This window comes from Diabrotica virgifera, chromosome 9 (assembly GCF_917563875.1).
Source record: "Diabrotica virgifera virgifera chromosome 9, PGI_DIABVI_V3a".
Classification (NCBI taxonomy): Eukaryota; Metazoa; Arthropoda; class Insecta; order Coleoptera; family Chrysomelidae; genus Diabrotica; species Diabrotica virgifera.
The window spans coordinates 26592484-26605127 of NC_065451.1; the positions used below are offsets into that span (position 1 = coordinate 26592484).

At 34.8% G+C, this 12644-nt stretch overlaps 1 protein-coding gene across 1 annotated transcript in view; it reads left to right on the forward strand.

Moving 5' to 3' along the window:
* Positions 1-5828: 5828 nt before the first annotated feature.
* The window catches only part of LOC114332057 (lysosomal alpha-mannosidase), a 91658-nt gene continuing 84842 nt past the window's right edge, over positions 5829-12644 (forward strand). Inside the window, exon 1 of the mRNA XM_028281764.2 lies at positions 5829-6042. Coding sequence (XP_028137565.1) covers positions 5953-6042 — 90 coding nt within the window. The 5' untranslated portion in view covers positions 5829-5952. The remainder of the gene's footprint in view (positions 6043-12644) is intronic.

Here is a 12644-nt window from a genome sequence, read left to right on the forward strand (position 1 = left end):
ATCTGACTTTTATGGGTATCGACAAATCATGACATTTGAACAACTTTGCCATTTTTTGAAATGCAGATCTTGCTTTCTCTATCCTACATTTGATTTCTATAGAATGGTCCCAATTTTCATTGACGTTCGTACCAAGGTAGGTGTATGTTTTTACTCTTTCTATTTGTTGACCATTCTCACTGATTCGTCCAAATTGCTGTTCATTCTTAGAGATCATCATACATTTGGTTTTCTTAGTGTTAATTAGTACCTATAAGAGCAAATTGTAACTATTTCCTGCGTATGATCTGACGGCCATTTTTATTTATAAACAATTAAGTGTCAAAAAAATGGAATTTTTCACTTTTTTTCAAATCAATGAAAAACAGGGAAACATGTTTTTTTAGTCCAAATTTCTTCGAGATTATGGAAAAATCTTTAATATGACGTATTACAAAGTTTGATATACTCATTTATTGTTAACATAATTGCGAAAAAAGGTCGGAATTGCAAAACAAAATATTTTCGTAATAACTGTTGTAAAAATTAGTGTACAGCTTTGAAATTTTTGTCAAATAAGGGTTCTTTGGTGCTTAATATGTGATAAAAATTTCAAAGCGATTCATTCAATTGCTTAAATTTTATTCAAATTGTATATTCCAAAGAGCATTTTTTTTGCAATAACATAAGTCAGAAGAAAATGACGTTAGAACCATTCCACAGGTGTTAAATGAAAGAGCATGAGCTATGATTTCAACTTGGTTTAAAACAAGTGAATAAAAAATGCATTTATTAGTAATAAATAATTATGCAAAAGTATCGTAAATCTTTCCTTATAAACTTTTTATGTTGTTATAAAAGAAATTATACATATTTATTACAATTTTTTATAAATTATGATATATACAACATTACTTGGTAGTTGTGCACTTAAAACAGGGTAAAAAAGTTAATTTTTTTGGAAAAAGTTATTCAAAAAGTTTATATAGGAAAATTGACGATACTTTTGCATAATTATTTATTACTAATAAATGCACTTTTTATTCACTTTTTTAAACCATGTTGAAAGTGTAGCTCATGCTCTTTCATTAGACATCTGTGGAATGGATCTAAGGTCATCTTTTTCTGACTTATATTATTGCAAAAAAAATGCTCTCTGCGATAAACAATTGAACGAATCGCTTTGAAATTTTTATCACATATTAAGCACCAAAGAACCCTCATTTGACAAAAATTTCAAAGCTGTACACTAATTTTTACAACAGTTATTGAGAAAATATTTTTTTTGCAATTCCGACCTTTTTTCACAATTATATTAACAATAAATGAGTATATCAAACTTTGTAATACGCCATTTTAAAGCTTTTTCCATAATCTCGAAGATATTTGTAGTAAAAAAATCATAAGTTTCACTGTTTTACGTTGATTTGAAAAAAAGGGGAAAATGCCATTTTTTGACAGTTAATTGTTTATAAATAAAAATGGCCGCCAGATCCTAGGCAGAAAATAGTTATAAATTTGTTCCTATAAGTATTACCTGTCGAAAAAACGCTTCAGTACCCTGGCTGCTGAAGTGTCACGAACAGTGTATATTTTTGTCTCATTACCCTGGCCTATAATTTAAATATGAGTTTTTAAGCCTCGAAAATGCGTATTTTCGCATTTTTCAGATTTTAAATCATCTATAACTCGAAAACTATGAATTTTTAAGAAAAATTTCAAGGTACCTTCCTTGTTTAGAATGACCCAAAAAACCTAAAATATATGTTCCAGAGCAAAAAAAGGTGATCGTTTGTATGTGTTTAATAATTTCTTTTAAACAATATCTGCCCAAAAATTCCGTCAGACACCCTTCAGATTTGTTTAAAGGGGACATTTTTGAACAGGAATCCACAAAGAAACCGAATCAGAAATTTTTCAGACGGGAGCGGTCTCACCACATGGACTACATAGCTGACGTAGACGTCTAGAAAAAGTCTACAATAGAAAAAGGGGTAGAAATGCATAATTGCATTTGAAAGTGCATAACATGCATCGAAAGTGCATAAACATGTCAAAAAAAAGGTTTTTTGGGGTCACTGAAAACGTATTATGATATCAGAACCGACCCTCGTGCCTATGACTAGGATTTGTCTTGATGGGCACTAGTAGTACCTAGTGCACTAGATGACTGTTATATACGTCATCTTCTGGAATTTCGAGGCTTTCCGACGCTATATTGATACAAATATATTAGTCGGGCTTTTTGAGTTTTTTGAACACAGATACGTCATCAGAACCGAACCGACCTTCTAAAACAGAAAACCCTGGAAATTCAAGATGCCATGCATATTAGTTACCCTTGGGTACTAGGTGCTCCGAGAGCCGGTTCTGATGTAATATTTGTGTTCATAACCCCAAAAACCTCCCGAGTAATCTGTTTGTATCAACTTAGTGCCGAAAACAGTCGAAACTCCAGAAGATGACGAGTCTCAGCATTGACCCTGAGGTCGTTTCTGACGACGTATTCGTGTTCTGCGATCCCAGAAACCCTCAAGTAGTCTGCTTGAATCAATTTTATCATCATCATCACGTAACGCTACAACCCTGGGTGGGTCCTGGCTGACTGTACAACTTTCTTCCAATTTGTTCGATCTTCCATCAACCTAGGGTCAAATGGGATGTTCATTTTCCGAGATCTGCTTGGATGCTATCTCTCCATCGTATCTGGGACGTCCTAGTAATCTTTTGTCTGTAGGAATCTCCTCCCATTACTCTCATACCAGTCTTACAAGTCTCTCGTTATGAAGTCTGTGCACGTGGCCTGCCCATCTTAGTCTCTGCGATTTAATTTCTTGGACGATATCGGTGTCATTTTAGAGTTCTTTTAATTCGAAGTTGGTTCTGATCCTATACTGTTTTGTGCTAATGTCGTGGTTGAGGTCCGAAAATTTTTCTAAGTATTTTTCGTTCAAAACATCTGACCTTTTCTTGATCTTTTCGTTTGATTTGGTCATGGTCCACGTTTCGCAACCATATGTTAGTACAGGTCTGACGATGGATTTATAGATTTTGATCTTGGAACTTCTTGTAAGATTTTTTTTTTAATTTTATAAGCTTATCCAGTGCGAATAGACAGCGATTTACTGATTGGATCCTGTCTTTTATTTCTTCAGTAACATCGTTGTCAGCTGTGATTACGGCCCCCAGATACTTAAAACGTTGTACTCTTTCGAAATTGAAGGTATTGACCGTCACATTTTATCTTATCCTGTCTGTTCGTGTCGTTCTATTTATACACATATATTTCGTCTTCTCTTCATTAACCTCAGCCCTACTTCGTTTGTTGCTCCTTCCACCTTGTTGAAAATGGCTTTTCTGGATAGGATGGAGTCTCCAACGAGATCAATGTCATCTGCGTATGCTAGTAATAGCTTGGGACCTTGAACCGATAGTAGTTCTGTTTTTTATTTTGGCCGACCTCATGGCTTTCTCTAATACAAGGTTAAAAAGTAGTGTAGATAACGCATCATCCTGTTTGAGTCCGCTGTTGATTTCGAAGCTGTCAGACAGTTTATTATTTACACTTACTTTTGATATTCCACTCTCCATACAGACTTTAGTCATCCGAATGAGTTTCTTTGGTATTGAGAACTCCGCCATGGCATTCCATACTTAGATTCTTTCTACGCGTCATATGCCTGTCGAAAGTCTATGAAGAGATTGTGTATGGGTCTGTTATACTCCCATCCTTTTTCTAGAAGCTGTCTCAGCGTGAATAGTTGATATATTGTGGATCTGTTTGCCCTAAAACCGGCTTGATATTCTCCTACGACATTTTCAGCATAAGGGGTTAGTATACTAAGAATGATGTTTGAGAGGATTTTATATGCCGTGTTTAAGATTGAAATTCCTCTGCAATGCGCGCATTTTGTTTTGTCCCTTTTTTTGTGGATAGGCACTATGATGTTTTCCTTCCATCTTGCTGGCATCCTTTCTTCTAAGCATATGTGTGTTATTAATTGGTGGATTTGGCGATGTAGTGTTTCTCCGCCATATTTCAGAAATTCTGCTGGTACCCGGCGCTTTGTGATTTTTCAGCTTATTTAAGTCCTTTCGGGTTTCTTCAAAAGAGGGATTTTCGACGGGCATGTCTGCTGTTTTATAGATCTCTTCTTTGTGCTGTTCTTCCTGTATGCTATTTAGAAGGTCCCTGAAATACCCTTTCCATTCTTCTGTTAGTTCTTTATCGTCAATTATCCTATGGCCTTGATGGTATCTCAGTGTATGGATAGAATTGGTTCTATGTCCTCTTTTATCAGTGGAGATTGCTTTATAGAATTCTCTGGAGCCTGGTTTGGGTCGGTCTCTCCATAGCTTCATATTTTTGTTGTTCATAGTTTCTCTTCTTTGTGCGTATCATTTTTCTTGTTTCTTTTCGGCAGTCGTCGTATTCCTTTTTACTTTTGTCTGTTTGTAGTTGTATCCATGTCTTCCTTACTGTTTGTCTTTTATCCAGCTGTTTTCGACATTCATCGTCATACCATATTTTTGCCCTCTTCTGCCTACTCCTTCCAAAGATCTTGTCAGTTGTCTTGGTTATTATTTCGGCAGTCGTTTCCCACAGCTCTTCTATATCGTTGTAAACTGTTTCAGAGTTTAAGGTTTGTTCAAGTTGTTCTATATATTTTTGATGCTTCTCTGTGATCTGCATTTAGTCCATGTTCCATTGTGGGTTCATTGTTGTTTTGTTGTATATGTGGCTAGATATTCTGGATTTGACTTTTGCTCTGACTAAGTAATAATCTATGTCTCCGTCTATTCCTCTGAGGCTTCTTACGTCTATGATATTGTCCCCATGTCGGGCATCTACACTGATGATCCAGGTTTGCTTATGAATGTCGTTATGCGGAAACATAGTTGACTTTATTAACATATTATTAGCTGCTGAAGTTTCTGTGAGTCTTAAGCCATTGTCGTTGGATATATTGTGAAGGCTGTGTTTACCGATTTGTTTGAATCAATTTGGTGCCAAAAACCCTCGAAATTCTAAATGACATGCCTTAGGCTACGGCCAGACAAGCGACAATTTACGGGGCTTTAAGAGCAGTAAAATGAAGCACGAAAAATGGGTCCTATCCTGTGTTGCTATGTTGCTGTGCGATATATGACAGCTTAGTCTGGCCATCCACTACACTCACCGTGTGACCCATTTTTGGCGCTTCATTTTACTGCTCTTGCTCTTACATCGCTGTCAATTGTCGCTTTTCAACCTGGGCACCAGGTGCATTGGGGGTCGGTTCTGATTGCGTGTTCGTGTTCAGTGATTACAAAAAACTCCCGACTAACAATATCTGGCCCTTAATACACTGATTTTGATATATTTATGCACTTTTGTGTGTATTTTATTTTTCCCCATTTTTCTATTGGCGTCTTTTTTTCTGGCGTCATCCTGAACAAAATGCAAAATGTTGCAAGTTGTAAAAATAAATTTATTTTTTCCTAAATGCCCTTATCAATTAAGGATATTTTTTCGAGCTTTGAAGAAGCTGCATTAAATATTTGTTTAAAAAATAAATAAATAAAGACAAAGCAAGATACATGGTGGTCTCAAAACGACGGCGAATTAGTCAAAACGTTACTATAAAAAATCATATCTTCGAACTAGTTAAAAATTTAAATATCTAATGTATGTACTGACTACATTGTTTGTATAAATGTAAAAAACATGATAATAAATCAAAAGAATGTTTGCAATTAAATTTAAATTTAATTTTTAAGATAACTACTATTCAAATTCAATCAGTCTATATATCTATGAAATAGAAACAATAAATGCTATCATTATTATAGATACTATTATTATTTCAACAACTGCTATTTAATTTCATAAATATTTAACAGTTTATCGTAAAATAATTATCAGGTACTCTGTTTTTGTATGGTACCTACAGATATTCATTTGATAGTTCAAACAAATTATTCTATGTAACAATGCAAAATAAAATATCTATGTTGGGTATTTTACTTCTATTATGTTTAACATCAATAAATGCAAAATACTTTGAATCTTGTGCTCTAAAGGTAAGATAAAAATAATAAAGTTTAAGTTTAAACAATTATTATTTATACTTCGTCTAATTTACTTGCCGTTGCACGTCATCCGCGTTATAGCCTGTGACGTCACATTATACCAACACGAAATATTTAGGCAGTAGGTGTGTTATTTTTTAGAATCATTTTGCCTAGTACACTGGAATTAGAGCCACTAGACATATTGTATTATATACGCGTATAAATACACATAGTTTCAAAAGTTATGCATCACCCCTTGTATTCATGATGTTTACGCTTTTATAAATCCGTATCTTTATCACACGTTTAATGGGCCTTTTTTGTAAAAAATATACCATTTTTGGTTTTTTATTTTATTTGATTACCGATTTAATTGACCTGGTTTTGCCAAGGTGTAAACATTTGGAATATTTATTCTGGTGAAATTTTTGAAAATTTGATTAGAAATGAATCGTACTTTAATTATTTCAGAGTTGGACCGTATAAGAATTATCGATTTAGTTGAAGAAGGCCATTCACAGCGGTTCGCGGTGGAAAGAGTGGGTGTTTCTCAGAGTGATGTCTCACGGATATGCAATAGGTTCCTGGAGACAGACTCGATACGGAATAGAGCTCGGTCTGGTAGACCCCGAGTTACCAATGATCGACAGAATGGATATATCAGAATTTCCATCCGTAGAAATTGTTCTACCGTAAAACGGGTTTACTTTGCACTGAGCAGGGTAACTTTGCACCGAACGTGTAAAAGTATATTTTGTGTAAATCTACGCTCAATTTTCTTTAGATATTTGTACTACCTTTAGAACACATAGGCAACATCGCAATACATCAGTAAGACGCGCGCGATTGTCCCTGCGGTCGTCAGTTATTCATCAGCAACGATTCAAATATCAACCTTAAAAATTTATTATTTTCTGGCTTTGCAAAATCATACAGTACAGACAGTCACAGCGGTCAAAAATTGGTAAGTACACATCTAATGATATATACCATAACCGATTGCGATTTTTAGTTGTTAAAATAACGGTTTTAAACCAGGATAGCACTAACAAAAAAAAAACATTGTTGACATGTGCACTTAGACGTGAAATTGGGTATACTTTGCACCGCCAACTTGCAAGTGGTGCAAAGTATCCCCAGGAATAAAAGTTAAATATAAAAATTGTTTCAGGAAATGCCCAGACATTATAAAAGGAAACTGGGATCTCGCAAATATGCCGACTACACAGAAGAAGATCTGAAGGCATGTTTGTCAGCCATAAAAGATGGCATGAGCACAAGAGTTGCAGCTGAAACCTTTAAAATCCCAAGGAGAACTATATTTTATAAATTAAAAGGAGTACACGCTGGAAAACCAGGATACCCAACAATATTCTCGTACGAAGAGGAAAGGTGCTTCGTACAAAGTATTCAGAGCCTTAGTGATGCTGGTTTTCCTGTTACTGGGATGGAATTGCGGCAAATAATAAAGAGCTATTTAAATCGTCAAGGAAAAAATATTACTCGCTTTAAGGATAATACTCCAGGTATCGATTGGGTCAAATCATTTTTAAGTCGTCATAAGGACCTTACTGCAAGGATAGCCCCAAACATTAAACGAAGCAGAGCAGCGCTCAATGCAGACCAAATGACTGAATACATTGAAAATTTAAGACAAACCATAACTGGTGTGGAGCCACATGCTATTTTTAATTATGATGAGACTAACTTAACAGATGATCCCGGAAAAAAAAGGTGGGGTTAAATATCTTGAACGAATTTGTAACTCTTCAAAAAGTAGCATTTCTCTTATGATGTGTGGAAATGCAGCTGGTGAGCTACTACCTCCTTATGTGGTGTACAAATCCAAGCATTTGTGGGACACCTGGACTGAAAATGGCCCCCCTGGTACACGTTATGCAAATACTGCCTCTGGTTGGTTCGAATCACAGACATTTGCAAATTGGTTTAACACTATTCTATTGCCCAGGCTTAAAAAATTCAGGGAAAGAAGGTCGTTTTAGGAGACAATTTGTATTCTCATATTAATGTTGAAGTCCTGGATTTGTGTCGAAAACACGACATTCATTTTATATGTTTGCCTCCGAATAGCACCCCCGTTACACAACCGTTAGATGTTGCATTCTTTGCTCCAATGAAAAAGGCCTGGAGGGAAATTTTATCTCAATATAAGGAAACTCATGTAGGCAGTAGATCAAATGTACTTGAGAAACAGCATTTTCCAACGCTTTTACGGTCATTAATCGAAAAAATACAAAAAAATGGCGATCAGATATTAAAGTCCGGATTTAAGAAATGTGGTATCGTTCCTTGTGATGTAGCACCGCTCTTGGAGCGGTTAAAAACAACTAAGCGATCTAATGTGATAACTGATAGTGATTCAACAAATAATAAATCAAGTTCGTCGGATATCGAAAACACTTTCATTCAGTATTTAGAAGATAAAAGAAAGGAAGCCACAAAGTTTAAGACACGTGGGAAGAAAAAGAAAATAACTGTTCCGGCAGGACAAAGTATTGCCCATTCTGAAATTACTTTAAAAGATCTAACTGAAGCATCTACTTCCACACCTCATAAAGCTGTTGAACCAGAAATCGTAGATGATTCAGAGGAGGACAATGTTTTGGACGACCACTTTCCACTAGGCAGGGATTCATCAGACGATGAAATAAATGAGGTGCAAGAGATGGAAGAAGAAAGCGAATTTAATGAAAAACTCGCCTCTGGTTCTCTTGGAAGGAATATTGCTGAAAAAGTTAAAAACTCTGAATTAGATGTTGTTAAAAAAAATATTGGTGTACGTTTTATTTTTCTATGAAGATCATGTTTACCCCGGCGTAATAACAGCAATAGAAAATGATGGAGCGATGATCAATGCCATGGCAAAATCGTTAAAGTATTGGAAATGGCCAGAAAGGCGCGACGAAATATGGTATTCGTGGGACAATGTGATTGGTGCCATAAAACCTCCCAAAAAAATTTCTAGACGAGGATTGTACATTGTTCCAGAATGCGACAAATTGTGGTGGGATTAGTTTCAAACTTTGTATTTTCACTATTGTCGTTATAATAAAGATTATTAATTTAAAATGTAGCAATATTTTTTCCTTTTATGTTTCTTTTATAAATGTAGGTAGGTTTAAATTCAAAAAATTTGCCAATAAACATTTTTTTGCATTTAATTGGTGCAAAGTTTAAAACCCTGTAGGATTACTATGCACCAGCAAGCATCTTGTAGACAAATACTATTAAAATATCGAATGGTGCAAAGTATGACTCTTCTAGGGTATACTTTGCACCACTAATAAAACTAGGTTTTTCTTTTAATTATGCAATATACCTAAAAAATAGCTAAAATAAAAGCTATATTACGACCTCTTCAATAGATGTATATAATAAAAAGTTCAGATCTTCTTTCAAGTAACTTTATATCCACTCTAAGAAAAAAAAATAATAATAAATGGTGCAAAGTAACCCCGCTTTACGGTATGTCTGTACCAATCCTCCAAAGAGAATTCAGGCATGCTACAGGAGTCAGAGTATCGTTGGCTACAATAAGAAGAAGAATTTTAGACTCAGGTTTGAGGAGCCGTCGACCAATAAGAGTTCCTCAGCTACAACCTAGACATGTTTTTTACCGCCTCCAATGGGCTTAACAACACATACAGCTCCCCCAACAGTTTTGGAATTTTGTGCTTTTTTCAGACGAGACCAGAATCTGTTTAAATAGTGATAACCGGCGAATTCGTGTGTGGTTAATTATGCAGCTCTTGTTGACTCTCGCCACACACGAATTCGCCGGTTATCACTATTTAAACAGATTCTGGTCTCATCTGAAAAAAGCACAAAATTACAAAACTGTTGGGGGAGCTGTATGTGTTCTTAAGCCCACTGGAGGCGGTCCAAAACATGTCTAGGCTGAGGAACTCTTATTGGTCGACGACTCCTCAAATTTGAGTCTAAAATTCTTCTTTTTATTGTAGCCAACGATACTCTGACTCCTGTGGCATGCCTGAATTCTCTTTGGAGGGCTGGTACAGACATAGAACAATTTCCACGGATGGAAATTCTGATATATCCATTCTGTCGATCATTGGTAACTCGGGGTCTACCAGACCGAGCTATATTCCGTATCGAGTTTGTCTCCAGGAACCTATTGCATATCCGTGAGACATCACTCTGAGAAACACCCACTCTTTCCACCACGAACCGCTGCGAATGGTCTTCTTCAACTAAATCGATAATTCTTATACGGTCCAACTCAGAAATTAAAGTACGATTCATTTTTAATCGCGTTTTCAAAAATTTCACCAGAATAAATTTTTCAAATGTTTACACCTTGGCAAGACCAGGTCAATTAAATGGGTATTAAAATAAAATAAAAAACCAAAAAAGGTATATTTTTTATAAAAAAGGCCCATTAAATATGTGATAAAGGTACGGATTTATAAAAGCAAAAACATCGTGAATACGAGGGGTAATGCATAACTTTTGAAACTATGTGTATTATTTGAAGATTTCTATTAATGTTAACTAAAGAAATACTCAATTATATGTTTCACTTAATTTGTATAAATGGACTATAAAGCGTTTTTATGAAGCACATTTTCTTGGAACACTCTGTAATTGTAATCGAACGAAGGTGCCATTTTAGAATAAATTGGTAAAATTTATTTGACAGTTGCAGTGATGACACTTCATATTTGTTTATATTCTTTACTGTATTTGTTTTATTACTGTTTTTATTATTTACTTTAACGTAAGATGATAACTTAATTCTTGTTTTATATTTCTAAAGTTTTTATTTATTTACGTTGAAAATTAATTTGTTTTGTTGTATAATCCATGTTTACAATAATTATGTGATCTATTTGATTTAAAATGGATTCAGGATTTTTTTATACTTTGGCAACTATGTCAACGTAGATCTCTGGCGTAGATAATGACGTGCAACGGTAAGTAAATTAGACGGACTGTATGTTACTATTTCTCCATTTTTTCCCATAAATTTTAATCCAAGCCTCTTTTCAAAAACACAAAAAACGAAAACCCTCTTCAAAAAATAATTTAATTTTGTCTGACTCATTCATATTGACAATTCAGACATATATTACACATTTTAAAGTAGATGACTCTAAAATGATATTGCTATCTAATATTTATGAGTTGCGTTTCTGGGACGATTTTATCGGAAGAGAGTTCATTCGAATACATGAAATCAACTTAAAACTTAAGAAATATCCGTCACAAAAAGACAATCACCTGCAATGATGGTAGTAAAATTCTCGTGTTAGTAATTCCATACTAAATCACGAGGAAAAAATCAGGGAAATTTTATAATACTATCCCCGTATGGGAAGTATTTGATCTTACATTCAGTTTACTCTCAAAATTAACACAAAATTTTGATTTTCTATGAATGTTATTTTAACATATAAATGATGTATCATCTACACCCACCCAAACTTATATAGAATCATCTGATATTTCTTATTATTTCGCACGAATTAAAAAAAAACAAACACACGAAGTAAAACAATATTTATTTTAAAGCAATTTAATAACAAATACATAACAATTAAATAAAACAATAAAGTATTTAAGAAAAAAATTGAAACTACTTGTTTTAAAGTCAATAGCATAAAAAATTTCAATGTAAAACGAATAATGTTTAAATTATTTTTATTTATTTTTTTTTGTTTTTTTTTGGTAGTCAGTGTTATCACCTCTAGTCCTTATGCAAGCTTGTTTGCGTGGGCACGCTCCTAATCAAATTATCAACATTTTTTTATGGTATAAAGCATATCCCACAAATACTCTATAGGGTTAAGCTCGGGTGAGCAAGCAGGCCACTCCAAACAAGGGATACCTTCTGCTTTAATGATGTCTCTAGTCACTCTAATGGTATGTGGAGGTCCATTATCACGCATGAAAATTAAATTTTCCCCTGTTGCACCTCTCCACAATCAGTGGAGCAGTTGTGAGCAGTTAAAGTTTACTGGATGAAAATTATAGTTTTTTACCGATCACAATTCCTCTCCAGAATATTACACTTCCCCTTGTATATTTGTGAACAGATCTGACAGTTTTCGTCCTTGTTTGTCTTCTTCGACCTCTAAGTACACAAATCCTGACTTTTTCTGGAAATAGCACATTTTGTCAATTCCTAATGTTCCAGTTTTGGTGGTGAAGACACCAATTTAGGCGATCAATCTTGGGCTATCTGGATAACTCGAGAACCCATAACTGTCTTCTGCTGTATACTTCTTGGCACGAACTCTTCTTCTTATCGTTTCAACTAAAACAGTTACACCTGTAGCTTCCAAAAGCTGCCTTTGGAGCTGAAGGTGAAAAATGGGTAGATGTCTTCCAGCTGATTGGACAATTAAACGATCGTGGCGAGCTGTGATTACTTTTTGGCGACTTTCCCTTGCTTTATTTTTGAGCTTCCTAGTTCCTGTTACCTAGCATAGGTTTTGGACAGAACGCCCTGTATTACGCCTAGCTCTACAGCTTTGTCCCTCTGAGAACATTACTTGCTCCACAAGACCAATAATCTTTTCCCATTATAAGTTCTATAACCCCACATGAGGCATATTTTAGTTTTTGGA